At 43.0% G+C, this 25,891-nt stretch overlaps 1 protein-coding gene across 4 annotated transcripts in view; it reads right to left on the bottom strand.

Moving 5' to 3' along the window:
• Positions 1-25,891, bottom strand: part of PTPRG (protein tyrosine phosphatase receptor type G) — a 696,945-nt gene that overhangs the window by 157,402 nt on the left and 513,652 nt on the right. For all 4 annotated transcript variants that reach the window (XM_045990633.1, XM_045990636.1, XM_045990635.1 and 1 more), the window contains exon 6: positions 2,398-2,464. In XM_045990633.1, the coding sequence (XP_045846589.1) occupies positions 2,398-2,464 (67 nt within the window). The remainder of the gene's footprint in view (positions 1-2,397; positions 2,465-25,891) is intronic.

Raw genomic sequence — 25,891 nt, 5'->3', positions numbered from 1 at the left:
ACTTTTCAGGGATTCGAAGAAAGTAACTTAAGATGACGTGACAGGGAACCACGGAAGTGGGGAGCGGGTGAGGCATTTGACAGGATAATAAAGAAAGAACTGTCTGAGGAAGCTCGAATCTGAACAGAGACCTAAAATGATAATGGGAGACCACCCTTGTGATGAGCTGAGACAAGAACCTTCTGGACAGAAGCTGCAGAAATAGCAAATGCAAAAGCTGGGAGGGACAGCACTCCAGGCAGGCTGGAGGAAAAGAGAGGCGGCCCCTCACCTCACCTCACCTCCCTTCCAGACACCTCCCTGCTTCTCTCAATCACACACAGGGGGCCTGCCACTCTTTTTTACTGTCTGAGTAAGTAAACTCCCTTTTGCAGGGCATTGTTTCTGATAGGTCTCCTCTGACTTCTCCACTAGGAAGTAGTGTTGAAACCACATCCCAGGACATCTCTGCCACCCTCCCTGTGCCAGTAAACATAGAAGAGCGTACACAGAACAGCCTTGCTTTGTGGATAATGAGCAAGGATAACACGATGTTAGCACAGAGCGCATGAACTAAATGATGACTACCCAGTGAGTTTGCAGAGATCTTGGGATCTGGGAGCTAGCAGAAGCTTCTGCTTACTTTTAACATATGGGATTTCCTTCAATTATAATTATGGAGATAAGAACACACAGATCTACTTGAATGCCATAGCTGGTGGAATGCTTCCTTTCAGACCAAAGAATTGGTACCTATTTCGAAGATTCCAGCATTCTCCATGGTGTGTTTGTTTTTATTATATTTTATAAAGATTTTATTCATTTGTCAGAAAGAGAGCACAAGCAGGCAGAGAGGCAGGCAGAGGGAGAAGCAGGCTCCCCGCTGAGCAAGGAGCCCGACGCGGGACTCGATCCAAGGACCCTAGGATCACAACTCGAGCTGAAGGCAGTGGCTTAACCAACTGAGCCACCCAGGTGCTGGTGTGTTTGTTTTTAAACAGGACGAAAAGTTCATGGGGAAGGAAGATCTATACATCATTCACTACATTTCAAGCCCCCAAACTCAGTCTACACCATGAATTTCTGGAAGGAGTTTGATCGACTTGGTACCCAAGGGGATCTTCTGGGAAAGGAGCTCAGAATGCACAACGCGTTGCCCCCAAACCAGCTTGCTTTGCACTTTCGAGGCTGCCCAGAGTACAAGGCGAATATGCTTACTGTCCAAAACTACCCCCGCGGTTAGCAACAGCAAAGCACAAACGTTCAGGCAGAAACAGTTTGGGTAAAGGTGCTCTGTTCTCTGGCCAAACAGCCTAATCCAGCTCCGCGTGAGGCCTTTGCTTCGAAACACAAACTGAAACTGAGAGGAAGCCGTGGATACATGCCACCCATGAAAACCTCTAGGTGGGTGTCTTCGGCCACACTACCTTCCTACTTTTACTCACTGTATTACTGTTACCTGCTGCACGACTGAATGGTTCTAAGAGCAGGACAATTACATTCCAAACCCTACTCGCTTCCACTGCACGCTGACAACGAGTTTTAGCTTCCCTGAGAGAAATGGGAGAAGAGGTCTGGGAAGCTCTGCCGAGTCGGCTAATGTGAAAAGACAATCCTCCCAGAAAGGTGTGAAGATGTTTTATCACAGCTGTGGAGATGAAGGGGAGATTTATTATGGTTACTAATGCTATTTCTGTCAATGTCTTTGGAATTCTAATTAGATGATTAAAACTTCACAAATCATTACATTACCTCTAAGACTCTGCACCTCCCTACGACAAGGGTACTTTTGAAATCAAAGGATCCTGATGTCATAGGTAATGATGCGTCACAGATAATAAAGTTGCAGGGAAATTCCTCCAATAAAAACCAGTTGGGAAAGACAGAACCCATTTATCTTACTTTATCTCCCAGTTTTATGCCTGAGGATACGATGCCTGCTACACAGAACACGGCCTAGCTTTTTCCATGCTAGGAGCTGGTGATGCTTGCTCACACGCAGCCAAGTTTAATGACTTATCACAGCTACTTAAATTTTTTTCCCCCGAAATCTGAGAGGCAAATCAAGAAACTTATTAATGCAAAAATACACGAAAGAAGAATATTTTTAAGGGAGACATGAGACAGTGGCAGATTCCGCGCATACCAATGGTGGCTCTTTGGGCGCTTTGATTGATAACATATGCATTCAAAGTGGTACCTGAAGAGAAACAAATTGCTTACCGTTAACCCAGATCCCTTTGCAGGTAATAAATGGGCGTGCTCTTTACCCATCAAATAATGGCTCTCGTGCCCTTCAACATCAGTGGGTAAAGAATGGGTGTCACCCTCTGTCCTCTACAAGATAACCCCATTCCTTTAGGTAAAGACCTTAGCTGTTCACATCCCAGTAAAAAGAAGTGTACGTGGCTTACTTACCATGATGTACGACGCCCTTCAACCCATGGATAATAGGATCCAGTGCAGAATTGTCCCTTGGACTGACCTACATGTAAAGGAAACATGATTGGTTAAATCTGTTCTGGCATCAGACACAACAGCCTCAGTTTAATCTTGCGAAGAGAAGGGGGGGTGGAAATAGGTGTTATCTAGCAGGCTGTGTAGGTCTTACATAGACCACGGCTCTCACCAAACACAAAAGATTTATGACATCATGAAATCAAGGGAGGAAGTCTAAATCAAAAGAAAGAAACTTCTCAGAATACATCAGAATGGGAGAGAAATACCACAGTCCCAGTAAAATCTTAAAAAGCAACTGTAAGACTTCTCTTTCGCTTTTGTTTTATTAAAAGTACACCCGGATCTGCTAAAAAGTCATGGAAAGTCATCAAAGAGTAATCCATCATTGACTGAATATTTCAATACCTTCTTGTGATGTGTTTTGTTTTTTTTTTCCTCTCCTTTTTAGAAAATGGATCTGTGCCCTGCCAGCCTCCTCTCCTTTCTAAGGCTCCCAGTCTCCTGTGCTTTACCTCATACTATACGAGGAATCTCTAAGAGTCAAAGCAGGAGAGGGGAGGACACAACAGGAGGGGAGCCTGAAGAGACAGTGTCTCCCAACTTCATTTCCCCCTGGGGTTTTTAATTCCCCCAGAAGTCAAGCCTCTTACCTATTCTTTCCCTAACTTGCTGATATTACTCAGCACAAATTCTCATTTGTGCCCCCTCCAGAAGGCTACAATTCCACCAGCATACTCTAATTTTGGTTTTGAGGTACTTTCTTTCAGACACATTATTGAAATATTTACAAATGAAATGAAATGATGTCTAGATTTTAGTCAAAAATAATCCAGGAGTGGAGAGCCATTCAGGAAGCAAGCAAGGCATAGATGCAGGGAGACTGACACTCATTCCATCCTTTATGACCTTAAATGATGCATATCGAGTGGGTCTTGATATAATTTTCTCTACTTTTGTGGATGACTGACTCTTCCCAAATAGTTTCTCAAAATCCATTCCTTTGGCCAGCATATCCCCTGAATTTTTTTTTTTTCAGGAGTAGTATTTCTATTTAATCCATTTTTAACATAATGAAGTTGAGATATTGGTGAACCTTTCAGCATGTATCAAGACCCAACTTGATATCTCCTAGTTAATTCAGGGCCATCTTAGGTGAAAATTTGAAGGTAACTAAAATTTTCCATATTCCTTCTGCCCCTTATAAAATGGTCCATTGGGTTCTGCTCCTGGTTTGCTCTCTGACAATACCCACACTTCATGCATTTCTTTCTCTTTTCTGCTTTAGCATCTCCAAGTCGGAGTAGTGGTTCTCAACTGGAGACGGATTTTACCTATCTCCCACTCCCCACCCCCCTCCAGGGGACATCAGGCCATGACTGTAGACATTGTTGGCTGTCATAAGTAGGGTTGAAGGCGGAAGGGCTACTAGCATCACGAGGATAGAGGCAGCTGCTAAAAATTCCATAATGTTCAGAATAGCCCCCCACGGCAAGAAATTATCTGGCCCAAGGTGTCAATGAGGTCGAGAAATTCGGGTTACGTGCTCTATGAGGTCACAGCGATTACCTATTAATGTCTGGAGCCCTGAGTTATGACTAAATTCAAACACAGGTTTGAATAAACATACACAGACACATTAGGTATGGTGTTACATTTACAGACTAATAAAGTGAGGTGGAATTTTGTACTACGTCGTAAACACTGCAGGTACTTTAAAAAGGGTAAGTGACTAGGAACTGTGTATTATCAGATCGTCAAGGTGGAATTCTGGGAGCTCGCATTGGCGTGACAAATTGCTTGACAGGAAGCCCTAGCCAGGGCTTTAACGTACTGGAGGAGCACTAAACAGTCCTCAAAGGCAAATAATCACAAAAAATACACCAAAATGAAACATTCATATTTACCATAGCAAATACTTATCAACATTTTAAAAACGTGGTCAAAAATGACATCACAACTTAAGAATGCATGATAAGTGAGTCTACCAGTCAATGTGGCCAAGTTTCCAAAGTGAAAGAGCTGAGAGAAATATCCCATATCAAATTGAAGTTAGAGACAAAAACATGGTTTTCCTTCTTCAGATTCAGTCAGGCAGAGAGGTTTAGGCCAGTTCAACGACCCGTAGTTACTCTCACATCTGTGGGAAATGGCAAAAGGGCCACAAACTCCTGTCCTCCCTGTCACAAGCACCTCTTCGATTTGACTTGGCTACTCTTCCCATCAAGAATATAGATCAACGGCTCCCCTCTTTAAAACTGGGTTTGACCACGTGACTTGCTTAGGCCAGTGGGACATTAGCAAACATGATGTAGGGAGCAGCTTACAAAGGCTTGCCTGCCAGAGGTTTATCCTCTCTTGTTACTCTTTGAAATTCTGAGACCACCCTGAGAATCCCATACTAGCCTCCTGGAGGGGGAGATGACATGGAACAGACAGGCTGTCCCAGCTGAGGTCATTCCAGACTTACCTGCCTCAGAAGAACTACCCCAAGTCTGCAGAGACCACCCAAACTGGTCCCAATGAGAAGAACTGACTATCGAACCTAGAGTCATAAAGCAATAATTTTTGTGTTAACTAATTGGATCATTTGTTACAGCATAAAGTTTACCTGTAGAGTTTCTAGAATGTGTAGAAGTGGAAGACTGGGGACAGATTATGATGCCAATAATTTTTGCTTATGATTTGTCATAATGGTTTCTCAGTGAGAGTCCACATACGAAGACACAGCATTTGCCATCAACCCAATTAACTCATGTGTTTCGCAAAAACCATGTTACCCCTCCCCTACTACCATGGAAGTATTTCACGGATACTTTAATTTCCAATCCCAACTGCGGATGTTTTCTAATCAGGGGGACCATTTAATGTATTCAGTCTTATTTGATGATGAGAAAACTCAAAGAAAATGTTCCTAACCTCCCATGACTTATGCCCACCGATAACATGTGAGAGGAAAATAACCAGGCAAACTAATCCAGGTTTACTTTCTGACCACCTCTGGCTACAGTAGCTCCATGTCTGATTCCTCAGGTCTGGTCTCATTAAAGCTTAAGGGCCTGACCCCAGACTCTAAGCAAGTCCATACACGAAAACACCTCCTACAAAGCCCATTTACCTCCACAACCCCTAGTGGCTAGTTTCCATGGCTGGGATTGAGAAGATATATCAGGAGAAGGGAAGAAAATAACAGAGATTATTGGCTGGTCCAAGTAACTCACTAATTGTACTGAGCTTACTCTCCAGTCTGTGTCTTGGTTCTAAAACTCAGGGTGGGAATCCAAATAGCATGCTAATAAGTGGGTTTGTTCCAGTAAAGGCACAACCCTCACTGATAAATCCCTTCCATTTACTGTTTCAATCAATTTGCCACTTAAAAAAAAAAAAATCACGAACATAAGCTAAGCAATTTGGACAGCTTTGAAATATGCCTACAGTGAAGAAGGCTGTTTGAGTACAACCCGTATTTACATTCTGGTCTCCATCCAGAGTAGAGAGGGCCAAGGGGTGGGGGAAAAATGAAATTCTGAGTCAGGGACGAACCCTTAGAGCTTCAGTGTCCTCACCTGTAAAATGGGGACATGATTTCACAACGCTGTCCTGAGGATTACATGTGCAAAGTTGGAGTGTCCTTCTGAATCCAAATGCAGCGTTCAAGAAGGATGGAGGTGACTGGGCAACAACCTGACCCAAACAGTCACATTTCAATGAATGTCAAACAACAGCAATTTCATCCCTGAACTTCTCAATGTACTCGGCTCTAAAAGTAATACCTACTTGAGCTCACATTTCAAAAGATCCAAATTTATGTTTTATTATTTGATATCCACTCAATTTCATAATATGCTGCTCCTTTTAAACCCGCACGAGGAGCTTTCCTGGCTCTTGAAATTTGTCACCTTCCACTCTGAGATCAAAGGAGTTACGCAGTAATACTGAGAAGGTGGCAATTGCACAAATGAGCTTAAAATGGCCTTGAAGAAATGGGAACCCCCCCCCCCCCCCGCGGTCTTTGCTCTGACAGCAAAACTTAGCTCCTGGCCCTTCCATTTCGGAGCAGCTTTCCTGGCATTAGTCATCTTCAAAAGGACAGCATGCCCGTGACAGAGGGCTCTGAATTAAAGCCTTTAAGTTGTCTTTAGATATAACAAACTACACAGAGACATTAGCAATACAGGAAACTGTGACACGTAGCTTTGGGCAAAAGGCCAGATTCATAGGAATGCCTGATGAAATCTAATCTTCATCACATTCTCTTTCCAAAAAAATAGACCATGTTAAGGACTGAACCAACTATCAGTTTCATAACTGCATTATCCATCATGTCTAGAGCTGTGTCTGGAATCCAGGCCCTTAGGAGAACCTGTGGTCTCTCCTGCCGGACGCAAGATGAAATGGAAGCAGAGAGGCCCCAGCAGACTGTATGCGCCTGCATTCAGATAGCTGCCGCCATCTACTTTTCCAGTCCACCGTGCCATCTGGCCCTTGACTTGCATCCTGATAATCTTCCATCTATCAAGTCCTGGCCATCTGCTAACTAGGATGGCCAAGACAACCTACTTGCCTTGAATCCGACATCGCCAGCTGCTCCTTTAGTCCTATAAACGTAACATCCAGCCAATATCCTCTTGTGGGAAAAAGGATTTATGCCTGCTGGGAGTGAATGGCTACACTATTAAACCATGCCTGCGAAGGAAAGTGATGAACAGCAGGACCAGAGTCCCCACATGGCCTTTCTGAACTGCAGAGGTGATGATCCATCCCCTCCGAGGCTTAGTGGGTAACTGTGTCCTCTGATCAAGACAAGGGCAGGCACTTCTCAGGAGATCTGATTTCAGATCTGATTCTCCTCTTCTTCCCACAGCTCCTACCTACCTAAAGAGCCAGGCAGCAAGGATGCCCCACCTTCTTTCATTCTGACTTCCAACACCTTGGTTACCACTCACCACATTTTGGTTCAAGCTGCTGTCAAGAGCTTCCTGGCTCAAACCATTCATAACTTGGCTATGGTCACAAACTGCATTTTGGCTAGGCCTGACCCAGAGACAGAACACAGACCAGATTTCTTTATTAATAAATCAAACACTGTCCGGTAATTTAGGAAACGTATCTGTGTTCAAGGAGACAAGTATAGCATCAAACCACTAACACCTGATCCACAATGAGAACATCGTTCTTCTCCTGACTTCCCATAAGGAAAGTCCATACTCACAGATGCCACTTTTCTTCATGTACAGCCTACAGCCTCCATTTCCGATGGAAGAAATTTCTTTTTTTCTCTTTTGATATCCTACTGATGTTTTCTGTTGTTTCCTGATGCTCTCTGCTGCCATGGGATTACAAAAGGTCTTGGTGCATTTGGTACCTCCAAGTGCATGGAATAAAGTCAGAGAGAAATTGGACACCCAATCCAGAATGAGGCATGGCAGAGCAAGGAGCTCTATGAAGCTATAGGGCCTTTCATGGAAGGAGGGATTTTAGTCTCCCCAGTCAGCTAAAGGCAAGTCACCAAGGGTGGACTCCTGGCCAGGGGGCTTGGTTTAACTTGAGTAATAGGTTTCCAGAATTACTTTAAGCCTAATCTCATAGCTATGTAGAATATCACAGATGCATCTCACAAGAGAGGCAAGAGCTCCTGTGTGTGTTGGGGGTGCGGGGGTAGGGAGGAAGGGTATGGCCCCATATCATCATCAATTTTCTGGTACTTAATGGGACACCCTCTTGGGACTGGTTTCCATCAACAGATGAGAAAAATCCTAATTCCTCAGGCACGGGAAGGGATTAATATGAAAAGGTAACACAATTAAAAATGTTAATAGACTTCACCCTCCCCCCTACCCCCAACTGAGCTGGAGCATTGACACAGCTTACTTACTGTTAATTCATAATATTAGTGGAAACTAGTCCATTCTCGAGTTATTCATCTCTGGGGAATTGAGATACATGGCCAGAGAAGGCCATGGAGGAAATGAATGTAATGCTCTTGGTCTACTTAAACTGACCTTCTCTATCCCTCTGCCTCCACCACTCCTACCCACCAGAGTATTTACCACTTAATTGTCAGACTTGGCTCGGAGGAGTCTATTACTGGGAAAACCAACCCAGCAGGGGGACAGTGAGGCCCAGTAGCAAATCTGCACTACCGCAGATCTTGCCAGCAGAAGCCTTGCCTATTGTCAATACAGGCAATTTCTCCTTTTCATGAGGATCAAACTGTCCTGGACTGAGTAGACAATGCCATTTCCTCTGGCTTTGGACTCACTGAAAAACTCAATTTCAAAGTCAAGGCAGGAGAGAGAGAGAAAGAAAACGGGCAGGCTGGGGCACCTGACAAATGGAACTTCCACATGGTGATTTTTGTCCTTCTTTGTCTTTTTAATGCATTGTGTTTCAGAGCCAAGAAGGTAGTGGGGAAGCCTTTACAGCACTTACAGACAGAGACCCAGAACCTGCCTGTCCCACCCCTGCCAGACTTCTCAAAGTAAAGGTTGCTCTTGAACTGGGAGGAGGCAAAAAAGAAATCCCAACCTAGCAAAGTAGGACCAGGAGTCTTAGGCTAGAGTGCAAACCATTTCACACAGATATTGTTATGGTTTTTGAATTTAAGGAGGGGGGGAGCACGCAATCTGGGGAAGCCTGGGGCAAGAGAAGCTTATTTCAGGTTCAGTGACTTGCACGCAAGTTTCTCTCAATTCAGTGCGGCAGTGCTGGACAACTTGGCCTTTCTCTTGCTGATAATCCTGCCATGCACTGAAAAAACCCCAAAATATCAAAGTCTTGAGTGAACTGCTTCCACAGGGAGCAAGTGGCTTCAACCCAAACACATTACATGTGAACTCTCACCCTTGCTTTCTTATTCCCCAGAAGCAGAAAGCTGCTCAGGGAGCTTCATTTACAAAAGACTCAGAATCCAGAAAGCACTGTGTGGTAACTGCTTCAAATCCGTACCATGTGTGCAGCAAGAAAAATATAGAAGATGAGGCATATTGGATCAAAGGGGTCACCAGATGGATCCTTCTCTTGAAAACATTCTTCCTTAGAGGTAGGTAAGGTTATCTACATTGGAAATAAATGAAACATCCAGATAGCAGTATGAGGGATGGGGGAAGACTCTGTAAATATCATGTAGGTATTACATATAAAATATTAAAATGACCTTGCTCATCTTATAGTTCTATAAAGAGGTGATGGGGAAAATGGAAGGATGCCCTTGGCCTAAATGGAAAGAACCCATGTCTTATACTCATTCACTCAATAACTATGTTCCGTGCGCCAACTGCCTGCTGTGGCGGGTTGTCACTAAGATGGCCCTCGATGACCCCCAACTCCAGGTTTTTAGGCCCCCAATTCCTCCTTTGAGGCAGGCTGGATCTAGCGGCTTCCTTTTATTTTATTATTATTTATTTATTTTTAACATAAAATGTATTATTTGCTTCAGGGGTACAGGTCTGTGATTCATCAGTCTTACACATTTCACAACGCTCACCTTAGCACATACCCACTCCAATGGGTATCCCTAACCCCCCACCCCCTAACAACTCACAGTTTGTTTCCTGAGATTAAGAGTTTCTTATGGTTTGTCTCCCTCCCAATACCATCTTGTTTCATTTTTTCCCTCCCTATCCCCCCATGACCACCACCCTGCCTCTGAAATTCCTCATATCAGAGAGATCATATGATAATTGTCTTTCTCTGACTGACTTATTTCACTTAGCATAATACCCTCTAGTTCCATCCACGTTATTGCAAATGGCAGGATTTCGTATCTTTTGACGGCTCCATAATATTCCATTGTATATACACACCACATCTTCTTTATCCATTCATCTGTTGATGGACATCTAGTCTCTTTCCATAGTGTGGCTACTGTGGACATTGCTGCTATAAACATTTGGGTGCATGTGCCCTTCGGAGCACTACATTTGTATCTTTAGGATAAACACCCAGTAGTGCAATTGCTGGGTCATAGGGTAGCTCTATTTTCAACTTTTTGAGGAACCTCCATGCTGTTTTCCAGAGTGGCTACACCAGCTTGCATTCTTGCCCACAGTGTAGGAGGGTCCCCTTTTCTATGCATCCTTGGGGCTTCCTTTTAACAGATAGAATGTAGCCAAGCCAAAGAGATACCCCTTCGATGATAAGGTTAGAAGAGATTCTAATCTCCATCTTGCTAGCAGATTTTCACTATTGTTTACTTGGCTTGCACACTTTGGTAAAGTAAACAGCCATGCTAAGAAGCCCATATGGTGAGAGACTGAAGGTGGTCCCTGGCCAACAGCCAGAGGGACACTGAGGCCCTCAGTCAAATAGCCCTTGAAGAAGTGAATCTTTCCCCAGCTGAACTTTCAGATGAGACCTCAACACTGGCTGATAATTTGATTGCGGCTTGGTGAGAAACCATGAAGCAGGGGGCCCACAGAAATTATGAGATGGTAAACGTGTGTGGTTTCAGCTGCTAAACTCATGGTAATCCATTACACAGCAGTATAACCCCATGCCAAGAACTGGGGGCTGGGATATGGCACTAAACAAATCACAGACCTCCTCCTCACAGATCTGCCAGTCTAGTGCTCATTCGCACAGGAAGACGAGGGCATTGGCCTCCCTAAAAAAATCCAGGAGCCACCATTTTCCTTCCATGGCTGCTGCATCAGCTCTTCAAGGTAGCCCCCGCCCCTCCGAATGGGTTCTTGCTTCTCACAGACCTGAATACTATGTTACATCATAGCTTTTAGAGTTTGAGGGGAAGCAGTATGTTTACAACCCAAGTTCCAACCTGGAAATTTGGGCAAAAATGGCGAGCAAACCCCAAATTGATCAAACAGCCACCCATAATCAATTCTGGGCAAAGAGTTTTCAGTTGCTTTTATGTTTGAACAAACACAGGAAACAAATAAATTGCAGCAGCAAACCCAAAGCTTTCTCAAAGAAAGATGTCCTTGGGCAAGGGGTACAGCAAAATGCACTGGTGTAAGCAGCCACTGTTTCTGATTCACAGCAACGAAGCTAAGGGTAGACTAACTGTACACTCCATACCTTTCCTTTTGCTTTCGGAAGGGGCATTTCTACTCTGTGCCTCCTTCAGAGCCCTGATAACTGCTCCCATAGTGTAGTCTCTGAGGACTGATTAAGTATCAATCCACTTTTCCCAAGCAATAACTCACAGGGCATTGCCTATTCCAAACCACACATTTATATGAAGGGTTTAGTGCCCGATATGGTAAGAGGAACTTTACACCATCTCTGTCCTTGGAAATCAGTCCATTAACTCATCTAAACGTCCCATGTCATCTTACCAACAAACCTGTGAAAATTGTTTTCAGGATACTATCATTAAAGTTGGAGTATCTGATTTAAGAGCCTTACTTAAGCAGTGTTTTGGGGGTACAAAAAATTATTTAAGTGTACAAATGTCTTCAAACCTACAAATTAGGAGAATTCCTTTCAAGTACATGATAGTTTACAGGAGGGCCAGCCCCATCTCCAGGAGGACACAGATTAATGCTAACCGAGCACTTCAGCTTTGTACTGAAATGCACCTGAGTTCAACAGAGGATAAAATTAAATTGCAATGAGGAAAGACAAAATCTTTCCCAGCAGGCCTTGATTGATAGAACGTGTTATTTGTAGCAGAACAAAATGGAAAACCAGAAAGTTTGTTCCCAGCAATCATTGTCTCACTGGGCCAACTTTCTCTCCTTTGAGAAAACAATATGATTTCTTCATAGAGCATGTAGTCTACTTATTTAGGCAACAGTGCTCAGGATCTTCCAATTCCTCCAGAAGCTCACTTGAAAAAAATGGCCCCAGTAGGGGAGATACAGGTAATATTTAACCAGGAAGAGGCTTATCTTGTGAAACTGTCATTGATAATGACCTGAGTATAAGTCACTTCTTAGAAAACAATGAGCATGCATCTCCTGTGATGAACTCATTGGAAACTTGCCTGTATAAGACTAGCATAGGGGATAAGTGGAATTTTTTAAACCAGGTTCGTAGAACCAGGTTCAAAACCCTGCTCTTCCACTTGACAGCTGGTGATCGTGTGAAAGTTAACTACAATCTCACTATGCCACAGTTGCCTCATCTGTGAAAAAGTGATTATTGTCCCCTAACTCCACAGTGTTGTTCAAAAGGACTAAATGAATGTTCAGTACAGTGCCTAAAACACCCAGGATTCTATTAAAACAAAACAAAACAAAACAAACAAAAAAAACAAAAAACAAAAAAACAAAAAAACTCGGCATAGCCACTCTTTCCCCAAAGGGGCAGGTGTGCCCTTCTGGTACCCAGCCAGGCATACACAAACACACATAAAGACACAAGTACAATTACTTCTGGTTACAGACAGACCACTAGTATCAGGGTTCCAGGCTCAACCCAGCCAGGCACAAGCTCCCCCACCTTTCATTTCAGTAACATGGTAATATCTTTCCACTCAGCAGACCAGGAATTAATTTCCATCCAACCCAGGGATTATTTTCTTTCCATACCCATGTATGATTATATGAGAGAGTCCAGAAGATTCTCCCTCTGAATCAAACCTCAAATCCGAATTCATACACCTGTTCTCTTCAGCTCCTCCATTCTGCTGCCCAGTCCACCATCACTGAGCCTAAACGACCTCCAGCACACTTACCTAACTGGCTTCCCTATTTTCTCTATTGTACCCTCCAAGCACTGGCATCACCTTTAATCAGCTTTAAAAGAACAAGAAAAACAAACAATAGCAATGATGAAATAAAGTTCTGATCAACCTGAGATGGGATCTGGGCATCTGGATGTTTGAGAGTTCCCTTGGAGACTCTGACAGTGAGAACCCCTGGCTTAGCATGATCCTTCAAAAGCTAAAAGCTAAATCTAATTACAACACATGCCTGCTTAGCGGTTCTCCAGGATGAGGGCCAAGGCCCTCTGCAGATTCTCACTGCCATGATTCCCATGGTTCACTACAGTCCAGCTCTGCCGGCCTCCCTCCTTCTTCTTCCTCAGATACGCTTTGGTTCTTTCACTTTGGCCGGGGTCCTGACCCTTCGGTCTAGAATGTTCCTCCATCTGATCCTTGTAGGGTGGATTCTCCCTCTTCAGATCTCAGCTACAAGAGGCTCTCCTCCACCACCCTAACCAAACTGGCCCATCCCAAATATCTGCTAACTCATCAATCTCTTGCTCCTCCCTAGCACCAGTCTCTGCCTGTCACTACCCAGAGCTCAGAGGGCAGCCCAGTTGGTTGGTCCACTGAGGAAATCCAGATTGGGGGGTGGGTGGGGGGAGATCCTCAAAGTTTAACCAAGTCACAGGTCTTCATCCCCTCCAGTGTCACCAAGTGCCACCTGTAAGGCATCCTCTGTGACAGCACGACCTGCTTAAACACCTATCTCCCCAATGGGGCTGACAGCTTCCTGAAGGCAGGGCTCCTCCTTTATTTAATTTGATTTTCTATTCCCAGCTCCATCCAACTGAGTGTCGGCTAAGAGTAAAAACTAAGAAATGTTTGCTTTCCAGAGAGAACAACAGGCAGCTATACGAGCAAAAGGGGTACAGAAATAGGAGAGGGGGAAAAAAAAGATAAGAGAAAATTCTAGCCAAGAAATCTGGGATTTATGTCCAAAGAATCTGATTCCAGTCCTGGCTGTGCATTGGTTGTGTGACCTGAGGTCCATGACTTGATGCCTCTCAGCAAAGGGACAATGATTCCCCACCTCCAGGGATGGGCCTGCAGGTGTAGAATGGAAGGATGTGAATGACAACAGCTATCACATTCCACAGCATGCAGACCAGGGGACTATTACCATGAGGGGAGCTTTGGTTTTATTTCCTCCCAAACTCACAACTGAAAAGTAGTATTGTTGATAAAGGAAGACTTTGGAAGGAAAGGAAAAAGCAAAGCAAACAAGTAAATAGAATAAAATAATTATTAATGAAGACTGCTAAAATAAGTTTTGTTTTTTTTTCCCCCTAATTGGTTATTCCTAATTGGTTAAACACATGGTCTTTAAAGTCACATTGCCTTGGTTCAAGTTAAAGTTCCATCACTGATGAGGCATGACAGGGGTCAGCAAACTATGGTCTTGAGAAGACCCACTAACTGTTTTTGTAAATAAAGTTTTACTGGAACATGTCTAAGCCCATTGGCTTACATATTGTCTGTGGTTACTTTCTGGCTACAGTGAGAGTTGACCAGCAAAGCCAAAAATACTTACTATCTGACTTTCTAGAGAAAGTTTGCCCGTTCCTGGATTCAGATAAATAAATTACCTCACTTCCCTAAGCCTCAGGGTATTCATTCTATGCAATGGAGATACTAACCATATATCCCTCATAGGGCTATTAAGAAAGTGAAATTATATAATCCACATAAAATACTTAGCACAGTGCCAGGCATATATATATAGCATTTGATCAGTTTTGAATAGTAAAAATTTTTGTTAAATTATCAGTGCTAAAACTAGCCAGTCAACCAACCACCTGCCTATTCATTAATATAAAATCAACAAATATATAAAAATCAACAAATATTAGGACGTCTGCCTGGCTTGGTCAGTAGAGTCTATGAATGTTGATTTCAGGGTCATGAGTTCAAGCCTCATGTTGGGTGCAGAGCCTACTTAAAACAAATAAAATCAAGTCAGCAAATATTCACAAAGCACCAAACAAGTGCCAACAATTGGAGTAGGATAGATTTGGCTGCACACATATCTATTAGATGAACAAAAGGAAACGAAACCCAAGACTATGAAGTTTTTCTGTCTATAATGTTCTCAAAGCCTATGAGCTATTCAACAGTGACATGAGTATTTCAGTATTAGTACTGTGTCAACCAGACTTTGAGCTTTATTTTGTTTGAAGGGGTATAATAGGAAGCCAGTGGCCTCTCCCACCTGAAGACTTCAAAAAAATCTTTGGGGAATGGCTGACTGATCAACGGTTGTTACAAAGAGTCCAACAACGGAGCGGGGAGGTTTCTAATAATGGCATAAAATCTGCCCACGTTTTAGAGACAGGAAATGAACCGTGTCCATCTATAAACGTCACAGGAAAATCTCCTAAAATCTAGGAATAGCTTTTGGCAAGAGTTGTGCTATTCAGACCCGAGTATCCGCTGCAAAAGTAATTCAAAAAGGCTAACAGTGCACCGGGAAACGTGAGAGTTCCTTTACAATGTTAAATCTGTGCAGTCCAACACTGCTCGCTCTACGAGGCGCAGAACTATCTGTTGGTCGAAGAGTATAGCGAATGAGCTACATAAAGTGGTTTGTCAGCTGATGGGGAGCGTGCCCTTTTAGTTCTCAGACTTCCTTATAATTCTGGATAAAACCTTTGTAAAATGTATGGCATGCTTTAATAAGAGGTTTCATGAAGCATTAATTCTAAGATGCAAATGTCCTTAGATTAAAATGGCCCTCCCATGGACACTGAGGCCCCAGATGAAATGTATGCTGTGATTTACTTTTTATCTGGATTTTAAATTGAGATACAACATAAAACAATAAAGGATACAACATCTTAGGTGTACAGCTGTAGGACTTTCCACAGATGTATACACCCATGGCATCTCAGTGCAGATGAAGACGAAGACAAACATTTCCAGCATCCCAGCAGGCTCCCTTATGATCCCCCCCACAAGTTGGCAACCTCCCATATCTGTCTCTTGTTTCACCTGCTTTCACTCATTGCAATATCAATGGGATTCATCCATGTCCCATGTAGCAATAGTTTTGTTCTTTTTTATTACTATAGAGAATACGACCATATGAATACGCTGTGATTTATTTATCCAACATTTGCTATTTTAGTGGAAAATGATGTCTCCTTCTGTCATATAAACCATGACCAATTTGATGGAGTTTATGGGAAGGTTTTCAGCCAATAAAACAGCTAAGGGTGGGGAACAACATCTTGGGGAAGCAGGCAGCACAGCAAAGACACTGAATTTGAACTGTATTCAAATGGCACCAAAAGGCATGGCCGATACTATGACAGACTGGCCCCCGTCCCAGGACCAGGGTAGTCAGCGGAGCATCATGGTCAAGTGCAAGGTGTCTGAGAGTTAGGTAAATCCTCAGGTTTCAGTTCTGGCTATCAGGCTGACTTTGGACAAGTCATTTAACCTCAATGTAATTCCATTCTCTCAACCTCAAAGTAAACACAGCTTTTATAACCTCTTACGGCTGTCATGAGAACTGATGGCTCTAATCCACTTACGGAACAAGCACCCTCAAATACTATCATCACTGTACCACAGTATAGAAGAGATAAAATACATTGGGAAAAGTTGCTTACAATATACACCTCTGGCTAATTAAAAATATCATAGTAATAAACTGATTTTTGTAATAACCCTTCTACTTAACATTCTCTCCCACTATGAGAATGTGACTTGAATCAATCAGTATGGTGTTTGGTACAGTTACACTCTATAATCTAAGTTGAAATTCTTCGATAATAAAGAGAAATTAATAATACTTCAAGCACATATGTAAGGGACATATGAATTCTTTTCTCCAGGCTTAGCTATCAGTGAAGAGCAAACATGAGTTTCCAAGTCCTTCCTCCATGATCAATCATTTTTCACAGAGCAATAACCCACCTGCTTATATACCCAACCCCCTAGAAAATCTGTTGGTATAACTAAAGAACGCCATTTTAGTTGGGAGTCTATGTCAGCAATAAACATCCTTTTTTATCTCCTGAGGGAAAGGAAAAAATTTTCATTTGTGATTTTTAGTCATTTGCATTAGTGTTGGGAAGATAAACCTATAGGAAGTTTATGAATTTGAGATCCTCTGTATACCATCTTCCATGAAACCAACAGGAGATTAAAATTCTATCTGGTTGAAAATCAGGCCACTGGGGTACAGAAGAGGTGGGAGGCAAGATGATAAGAGAAGAGACAAACGTGTTCGTGGCCTAGGAATCTATATTTTCCTGATGGCTTGAAAATCTATTAGCTTTGACTGTGCCTCTATACAGCTAAAGCTTTTAGCTGGATCCCATTTTAGCAAGGCTATAGCTACTACTACTAGCCCAAGAGTATAAATTGCTGTATTTATTTTGGATTAAAAAATTGGTTACTTTCTAAAATAGCTTCTAAACAATCTTTAGAGGTCAACATTTTTTTTGTTGTTTCCTACTGACTTTCTTTCTTTCTTTTTTTTTAAAATATTTCATTTATTTATTTGACAGAGAGAGAAGTCACAAGTAGGCAGAGAGGCAGGCAGAGAGAGAGGGAGAAACAGGCTCCCCACTGAGCAGAGAGCCCGATGCGGGGCTCGATCCCAGGACCCTGAGATCATGACCTGAGCCGAAGGCAGAGACTTTAACCCACTGAGCCACCCAGGCGCCCCTCCTACTGACTTTCTTAAACGCTTTCAACAGTTGAAGAGGGTGAAGTCATGAGGCTACTACACACAAAAGGAGGAATGAGATTGAATAATAGCACAAAAGCTTTGTATGTTAAAATAATGACGTCCACATCAAAAATGCCCCCAGGTTGTTGAGAAAGTTGTCAAGTAGGTACTGGCAAAATTGGTTCGAGTAGTTATCGTCTGTGACAGCCTTCCAGAATTAATAGTTATTGACCTAGCATACTTATTGACCTAGCAAATCGACTTCTAAGAATTTATATAAGGAAAAAAACTTGTACAGGCGGGTAAGGGCACAGACAAGTGACTATAACACTTTGATATTGCTTATTATAGGGAAATTGGAAACAACTAAAAAAAAATCTATTAATAGCTAACGGGTTAAGTTATGACATCACCGTTCAGTATAACAATATAAAGTGGTGAAAACAGGACAAGGAAAATCTGTATTTACCAATATCCAGACATGGCTATGACACACTACTAGGGTCAAAACCACCATATAGTTGAGTTTTGACACATAGTTATAAATGCTTTTAAAACTCCTGACTGCTGGGACACCTGGGTGGCTCAATCAATTAAGCGTCTGCCTTTAGCTCAGTTCATGATCCCAGGGTCCTTGGATTGAGCCTTGCGTTGGGCTCTCTGCTTGGTGGGGAGTCTGCTTCTCCCTCTGCCTCTCCTCCCTGCTTGTGGTCTCTCTCTATCTCACTATCTCTCAAATGAATGAATAAATCATAAAAAAAAATAAAATTAAAACTCCTGACTGCAGACAGAACAAACATCAGTAGTTCTCTTCGGAGGGTGGGATCAAGGGCATTCCAGTTTTCCTTTCTCCTTAATGGACCCTGCTCTCATGCTGTTTGAAATTTAGACAACATGGTAATTTTTAGAACCAGAAAAAAGTTTATTTGCCTTTTGAGAAAACACAGCATTCTGATCTATCTGTATCAATTCACATGATAAACAAATTAATTCATGATAAACAAATTAATTCATATACACTTATCTTAAAGCAAGCATTTTAGCAAAGACAACCCAGGGCCAATGACACCAACAGCTTCCAATGGGTTCCTGTCTTTCTGACACACTGTTGAGAGGCTGTAAAACCAGAGGCCTCATTCCTATACCACTTTTCTTGAATCCCCTCCTCCTCCCATGGGGACCTGGATGGGGACAGAAAATGCCACTAAATGCACATCTCCAGGGACCCTCACAAGCCCCACCTCACCCTGACCTGCACTAGGAAAACAAAGAAGTGTTTTGCTAAGCTAAGCCTAGGCAGCTCTTTTCCCAAACAGGTGCAGACTGGAATCCACTCGGAGACAGGAATCATGGTTTTTATCCTGCGAATTGTGAGGCTCATGATTCTCTACACCGGGATCAGATTCCAAGTGGCTTGCTCTGTGCTGAAGGGCAGGTGCTTTGCACTGAGTGAAGCTGGAGAACACCACAGCACAGGGGTAAAAAAGCAGACACGTGATGCCCAGCTCCTTCAGCAGCTTCTGTGTGAGTGGCTGGGTTTTGTTTGCATTCCTCAAGTACCCCCCTCCTTGCAGACATGAATGCACACACACACATAAGGGACATGGCAATGCTTCTGGCTTAACCTGGCATCAGGCAGGATATCTTTCACTTGGCCAATAGCACCTCTGCAAACCTTGTTCAGAATTTCCTGTGCCTCTAGCACAGTCAGGCACGCTCTGCCGAGGGCCATCCCACAGGCTGGCCACCACCTAATGCGTTCTCAAATTAACAGTGAGGGGGAAATGCACATGTACTACCACCGCGTGCTTGACGTTCATTTTTTCACTTTGCCCACAACAAACCTACGAGGTAAGAACAAGTAATCATGCTCCTGTAACACGTTTGGCAACTAAGGCTTTAAGACAAGTGGTTTGTCAAAGTCAGAGCTATAAAATGGTAGGACTCCAACTGAAGGCCATGGGCTTTCTGGCACAATCTAAGCCACTGCCTGAATCATCATAATTCCTATACCTCAAATGCATGGTTCCCCTTCCAGGCCCCATGACCCTTTATCCAGACCTTCTAATTCTTAGGGATGGCAGGAGACACCAAAAAACTTTTTTAAAAAGCCATATAGGTTCTCTCTCTCTCTCTCTTTCTCTCTCTCTCTCTCACACACACACAGGTGGGTAAAAGCTTTGATGACAGCTATTCAAATACAACAGCCAGATTCCCTAATTAGTACAGAGAAATCAGTATTTTGGTGGGACAATCCATATTTAAAGGAAGAAAGGATCCAGCATAGACAAAATTTCAGGAATACCTTGTTAGAAAATGACAGGTTCCTTTTATTTTAGGACTTGTCAGCAACCTTTTGTTATGCTAACTGGCACTGTCAGTGTCTGAGAGCAGGAGGATATTCTAGACTACAGAGCATTTCCCAGGACTTGACCGAGGTCAACCCTCTTCCAGGATCACTGCTCCTCAAAGTATGTGCTAGCAAAGGCTGGGCTAGCAAATTCCAGAGCATTACCTTCACCAGCTTCAGAGCTCCAGACACCAAGGTATTGCTTCTCAATGGGATCTAATGTCTCTGCACGAACAGCCCCCCCCCACCCCGAGAAGGGCACACAGTTCCACCTGAGGGACTCCCTAGAACAATGCTGAGACGAGAACATCTTCAGGACTATTCTGTACAGCGCACATGTATAAAGAGACACCAGACTCTCCATCTGGCTCCATGAGTCTTGCCTACGTCCAGATTCCAAAACTTGAACCACCTCCCATGGAGCCCCACAATATCCAAACCATTGACATTCCACAAAGCACTCCTGCTTCATCCCGCACAGCTGGCTTCCAGTAATTTATACAGTAAAAGAGATAACGCCTCAAGTCCCAAAGTGTGCATATTCAGACACCATTTCAAAGATCTGGTGTCATAAACTATTTTCATTGATTACAGAGGACCTACCAATTTGCAGCCTTCGAAATTCTTACCAGCAAGTATCGAGTATGTAGGGAAAATGGAAAACAATTGAAAAGATAAATGAACACCCATGCGCTTAGAAATGTGAGTGGATGATACAGAACAGAATACTGGTGTTCTGCAACATTACTTAGTCTGGAAATATGAAGCAATACAAATGCTAATGGGACTGTATGCTGCCTTGCAAACTTATTGCATTATTGGTTAACTTCTCACACACACCCCGGGCCCGTCTCCCTGACAAGCCTGCAAGGCCAGGCTGGAGGCCCATTCCTTTTTTTAGCTCTCCTCTAGTGCCAAGCACGCTGACACTGCCGGATAAATCTCTTGCTGAGTGGATAAATGCCTTCATGTTATGGAGGCATAAAGGGTATTTACTTATTTCGTACTCAATGCGGTAATGCTGATGGACATAGCCAGCACCTGATTATGGGCCGTCTGATGTAATCCATACTAAAATAAAATCAGTTATTAAGCACGTTGAAGAATACAGAGTGTTGGTCATGAGCTGGCAGTTCAGTGGAAATTAATTTGTTCCGCAGGTGGCTTTTCTCTTGTCCCTTCTCTTTCGGTCAGGGTCCAGTTAGGAGACAGGAGCCTCATCAGTAATTTGAACAGGGAAAATTTAATACAAAGAATGGCTAATGAGTCAAAAGTGGCTTACTACCAAAAAGCTTTAAAAAAAAAAAAGAAATAAAAAAGAAAAAGAAGATTCTAACGGTAATAGGAGAAGCAAATGCAACCCATCCCCTCTCTGAATCTTCTGGCCTTAAATGCTTCTCTAGGCAAGTAAATGAACACATGTCCAAAGGCAAGTAAATTCACAGGAGGCTTTCTAGGGGCACCCGGGTGGCTCAGTCAGTTGGGTGTCTAACTCCCGGTTTTGGCTCTGGTGGTGGGATCGAGCCCCACGTTGGGCTCTACACCCAGCATGGAGTCTACCTGGGATTCTCTCTCTCTCCCTTCATCTCTCTCTTTAATATAAACAAACAAATAGGGGCTCCTGGGAGGCTCAGTGGATTGAGCCGCTGCCTTCGGCTCAGGTCATGGTCTCAGGGTCCTGGGAGGCTCTCTGCTCCACGGGGAGCCTGCTTCCTCCTCTCTCTCTGCCTCTCTCTCTGCCTGCCTCTCTGCCTACTTGTGATCTCTCTGTCAAATGAATAAATAAAATCTTTAAAAAATATATATAAACAAACAAATAAATAAAATCTAAAAAACAAAAACAAAGGACGCCTGGGTGGCTCAGTGGATTAAGCCACTGCCTTCGGCTCAGGTCATGATCTCAGGGTCCTGGGATCAAGTCCCGCATTAGGCTTTCTGCTAAGTAGGGAGCCTGCTTCCCTCTCTCTCTCTCTCTCTGCCGACTTGTGATCTCTATCAAATAAATAAATAAAATCTTAAAACAAAACAAAACAAAACAAAACAAAACAAACAAAGGATGCTTTGTTTTTTGCCCAAAGGAGGCTTTCTGTATTAGGAAATCTGTGTCTGTATTAGAAAATCCTTGTTCTCCTGTGACTCAGTGGTTTTATAGCTGTTGATTTTAGTTGTCCATATTAGAAATGCATCAGCAGCAAGACAATTAATGCCAATCTTGAATATCCTCAAATTTTACTTCCTGGGAAAAAAAGTCATGTCAAAGTATAATAAAACTATGACAGTAATTAGCCCAAATCACACCCCAGAACATTAATAAAGCTATTTGGCCACCACTGCTAATACAGATGCCCCACAAATACAATGAATTTTCCCACTGACAATGGCTAGAGCATGCTATTTGTCTTGGTGAAACTTCAGCCATAAATATCTGTGGGCAATTGTTTCTTCCCCCACCAATTCCACTGGAACAATGAAGTCCCTACATCTTTTAATAAAAAATACTGGTGTTGTAATGCCAAAGTGACCACACTTGTTGCACTGAGATGTTTTCCACTGTTAATTGCAGAAATTTAAAAAATACTCAGGCACACTGGGAAAAAAAAAGAACAATCAAAATCAAAGTTCATGGGGCGCCTGGGTGGCTCAGTGGGTTAAAGCCTCTGCCTTCGGCTCAGGTCATGATCCCAGGGTCCTGGGATCGAGCCCCGCATCAGGCTCTCTGGTCAGCAGGGAGCCTGCTTCCCTTCCTCTCCCTGCCTGCCTCTCTGCCTACTTGTGATCTCTGTCTGTCAAATAAATAAATAAAATCTTAAAAAAAAAAAAAATCAAAGTTCATTCTATAGTGCAGATGTAAACAATGTTAATATTTCAGTGTGTAGACTTCGAGTCTTTATTCAATGCAATCTCCAATCATTGCTATCACTGACATTATTATAGGTCACATTTGTCATGTGCCGAATATTGGGCTAAGGAGTTTATGTGAATGAGTCCACTGATTTTCACAATGACCCTATGTGATGGATAAACTGAAGGCAGATTCTCAGGTGCCCCCAACATTTTCCTGTCTCTCAAATGTGTGAAAAGTACATGTACAAAAATAGCTTCATTTTTTCTGGTTATTAAATATTCTTCAACATCACTTTTTTTTTTAAATTTTAGAGAAAGAGAGGGAGAGTGTGTGTGTGCACAAGCAGAGGGAGGAGCAGAGAGGGAGGAAGAAAGGGAGGGGGAAAGAATCTCACGTACACTCTAAGCTGAGCAGAGTCCAGCACGAGGTCTGATCTTAGCACCCCGGGATCATGACCTGAGCTGAAACTGAGAGTCAGATGTTCAACTGACTGAGCCCCCCAGGAGGCCCCAACATCTTTTTTAGTGTCTGCTTATGATTCCACCGCAGAACCACAATGTATGTAATGTGTCTCCCCATTGGATAGAGATTAGATTCAACTTTTCACTATCTTTTTTAAAGTTCGAATGAACATCTTGACGGCGATGTACATAGGCATGTTAAGTTCCTTAGTATAAACTTCTAGAAGTAGAATCGCCAGGTTGTAGAAACCCGGGAAAACTACAATTTTGGACTCATGGTCAGATATGGCACTCACAGACAGTTCTCGATTTCACTCCCACAGAGCATGGGAGGGCCTTTCCCGGCTCAAGTGTTTAAGTGAATTCTGTTCCCCACCTAAAGCAACCTAATGAGGAAACAGAAATTATGCTCAAGTCCACTATTTTACATGGTCCTTAATACCAGAAACACAAACACCAGGACACATTTCTCCCCTGGACACTGAAATGGCTAGGATATAATCTCATAGTGTCTAGGGCATACCAGATATTTCATCCTCATTTACCGAGTGAATGACTGACTATACAAGAGAATAAAGCCAAATCATTGCCAAGAGAAGGACAATTTCCAGACAACAAAGACGAGGAACTGAAAGCTCTTTAGGTTGGACGTCTAGGTATCATTTAGAGCTACTACTTAATTTTGGCTATTAGAGAGGGATTCTGGACTATCCAAAGCCGTAGGATTTCATCCCTAAAGCTCATTTTGGCTCACAAAATAAGACAATAATTGCATGTCACAGAAGCAGTACAGGATACACATCAAACAATGCCCATATGCTATCATTTTACCATGACACTGTTCCCGAGTCAATATGCTGGGTGGAACAGCACCAGAATCATGTCCTATGTCTTTCTTCCATTTGCTTTAAAAAAAAAAAAATCCCTGGAAGGTTGCACACTAGTGTTGCCATAAAGTACATTTTGTGTTTAGACAGAAAGTAAAGCAAGTAGGGCTCCCTCCCACATAGTAGAAAGTGTGGGCGGTCGCACACTATGTGACCTGAAGTGGAGGACATTAGACAAATGATAACTCGAGGGAGACAAGCCACAAAGCTGCATTTCAAAACCAGGCAGGGCTCATTCTCTGCTGATTTGGCCAGAGGATACCAGCCCTGATGAATCATTGTTAGCAATTAGAGTTGGAAAGCTCTTCTAATGTGGGAATCTCAGAAAGGACTGATGGTGACATTCAAGAGACAGTAAGCAACGAAGCTTATATGCAGATACAGACACGTATATCCATGCATTTCTCTCTCTCTTCCCTATCTCTCTATATGTCAGAACATAAAGTATAAGGAGGCCAACAGGAAGACAGCTGATCACAGAGAAAATGTAAGCATATTCCTCCTCTTTTGGCCTGCGTCAAAAAAGCCTGTCATGTCATGAGGTCAAAACGATCACTTCTTCCATTTCTGCAGTCCCCACCAGACTGTCAGCTTGGCAAGAAGTTGGGGGTAGATCCATGCCGGTGGATCGCTTTAGGCTGGATAGTTCAGCTGACTTGAAAATGACATGAATATTGGATAACAAGTCACCTAGGGAAACATTTCCAGCTTACTCTCTTTACCAAAGCATAGTTCTAAAGCAGTTATGCTGGAGAATAAAAAATATATCTAACATTCTAGAACCTGAACTAACAACCTTGTTTAATCACAGGGGTGGCACAATGTTGATTGTGCTTTTATTTCATTGATACTTTTATTGCATAGAATCTGCGCCTCATGGTGGGAAAGTCAAGCAAGAGAAAACATGAGTCAAGTTATCAGCAACTCCTGTGGAATGCCAGTTGCTTAGAAAAATTTGGGTCCAACTACAAACTCACATGAGAACTGCATGTGCTCGTGAGACCCCAGTACACTCGTTAGCTGGTGGGGCCTCCAGGTTGCCCACTTCCTCTGCCTTGTTCCTGGGCACTATCTCAGTCTGTATGCCTAGATTCTCTGGTGACAGGTGTCGCCAAAATGCAGACACAGATATTCTGACACCTGGCCTGGGATCGCTGCTTTTATTCACCATCTGTCACCAAATGACACCAGAATGAAAAGAAGGAGAAAGCATCATAGGCTTTGGTGGAACGAGGAACTGAGGGGATGGATCAAACAGGGGGCATTAGCGGGTGGGGGAGGACAGGGAGGTAATCAAATATGCCTTACTACAGTTGGCCTTTCTGGGTACATCTCAGACTGTGGGAACAGGGAAGATGCTTTTTAAAACAATAGGACTGGGATCTGAGGTATTTGAAATGGATGACTTACTCCAGAGGAATTAGATGCACACAGGTGGGAAGAGAAAGCAAAACTCTACTTAGCTCTCTAAGTGGAGGTGACCTGGTGAGGACTGAGTGACACAAAATTTCATTAAGAATGTGACGTAATGGACATCTACCCAGAATAGTCAGAACCTAAAA

The sequence above is a fragment of the Meles meles genome, chromosome 20, assembly GCF_922984935.1.
Source record: "Meles meles chromosome 20, mMelMel3.1 paternal haplotype, whole genome shotgun sequence".
NCBI lineage: Eukaryota > Metazoa > Chordata > Mammalia > Carnivora > Mustelidae > Meles > Meles meles.
The sequence above is the reverse complement of the archived record's forward strand: the minus strand, read 5'-3'. Positions and strand labels throughout refer to the sequence as shown.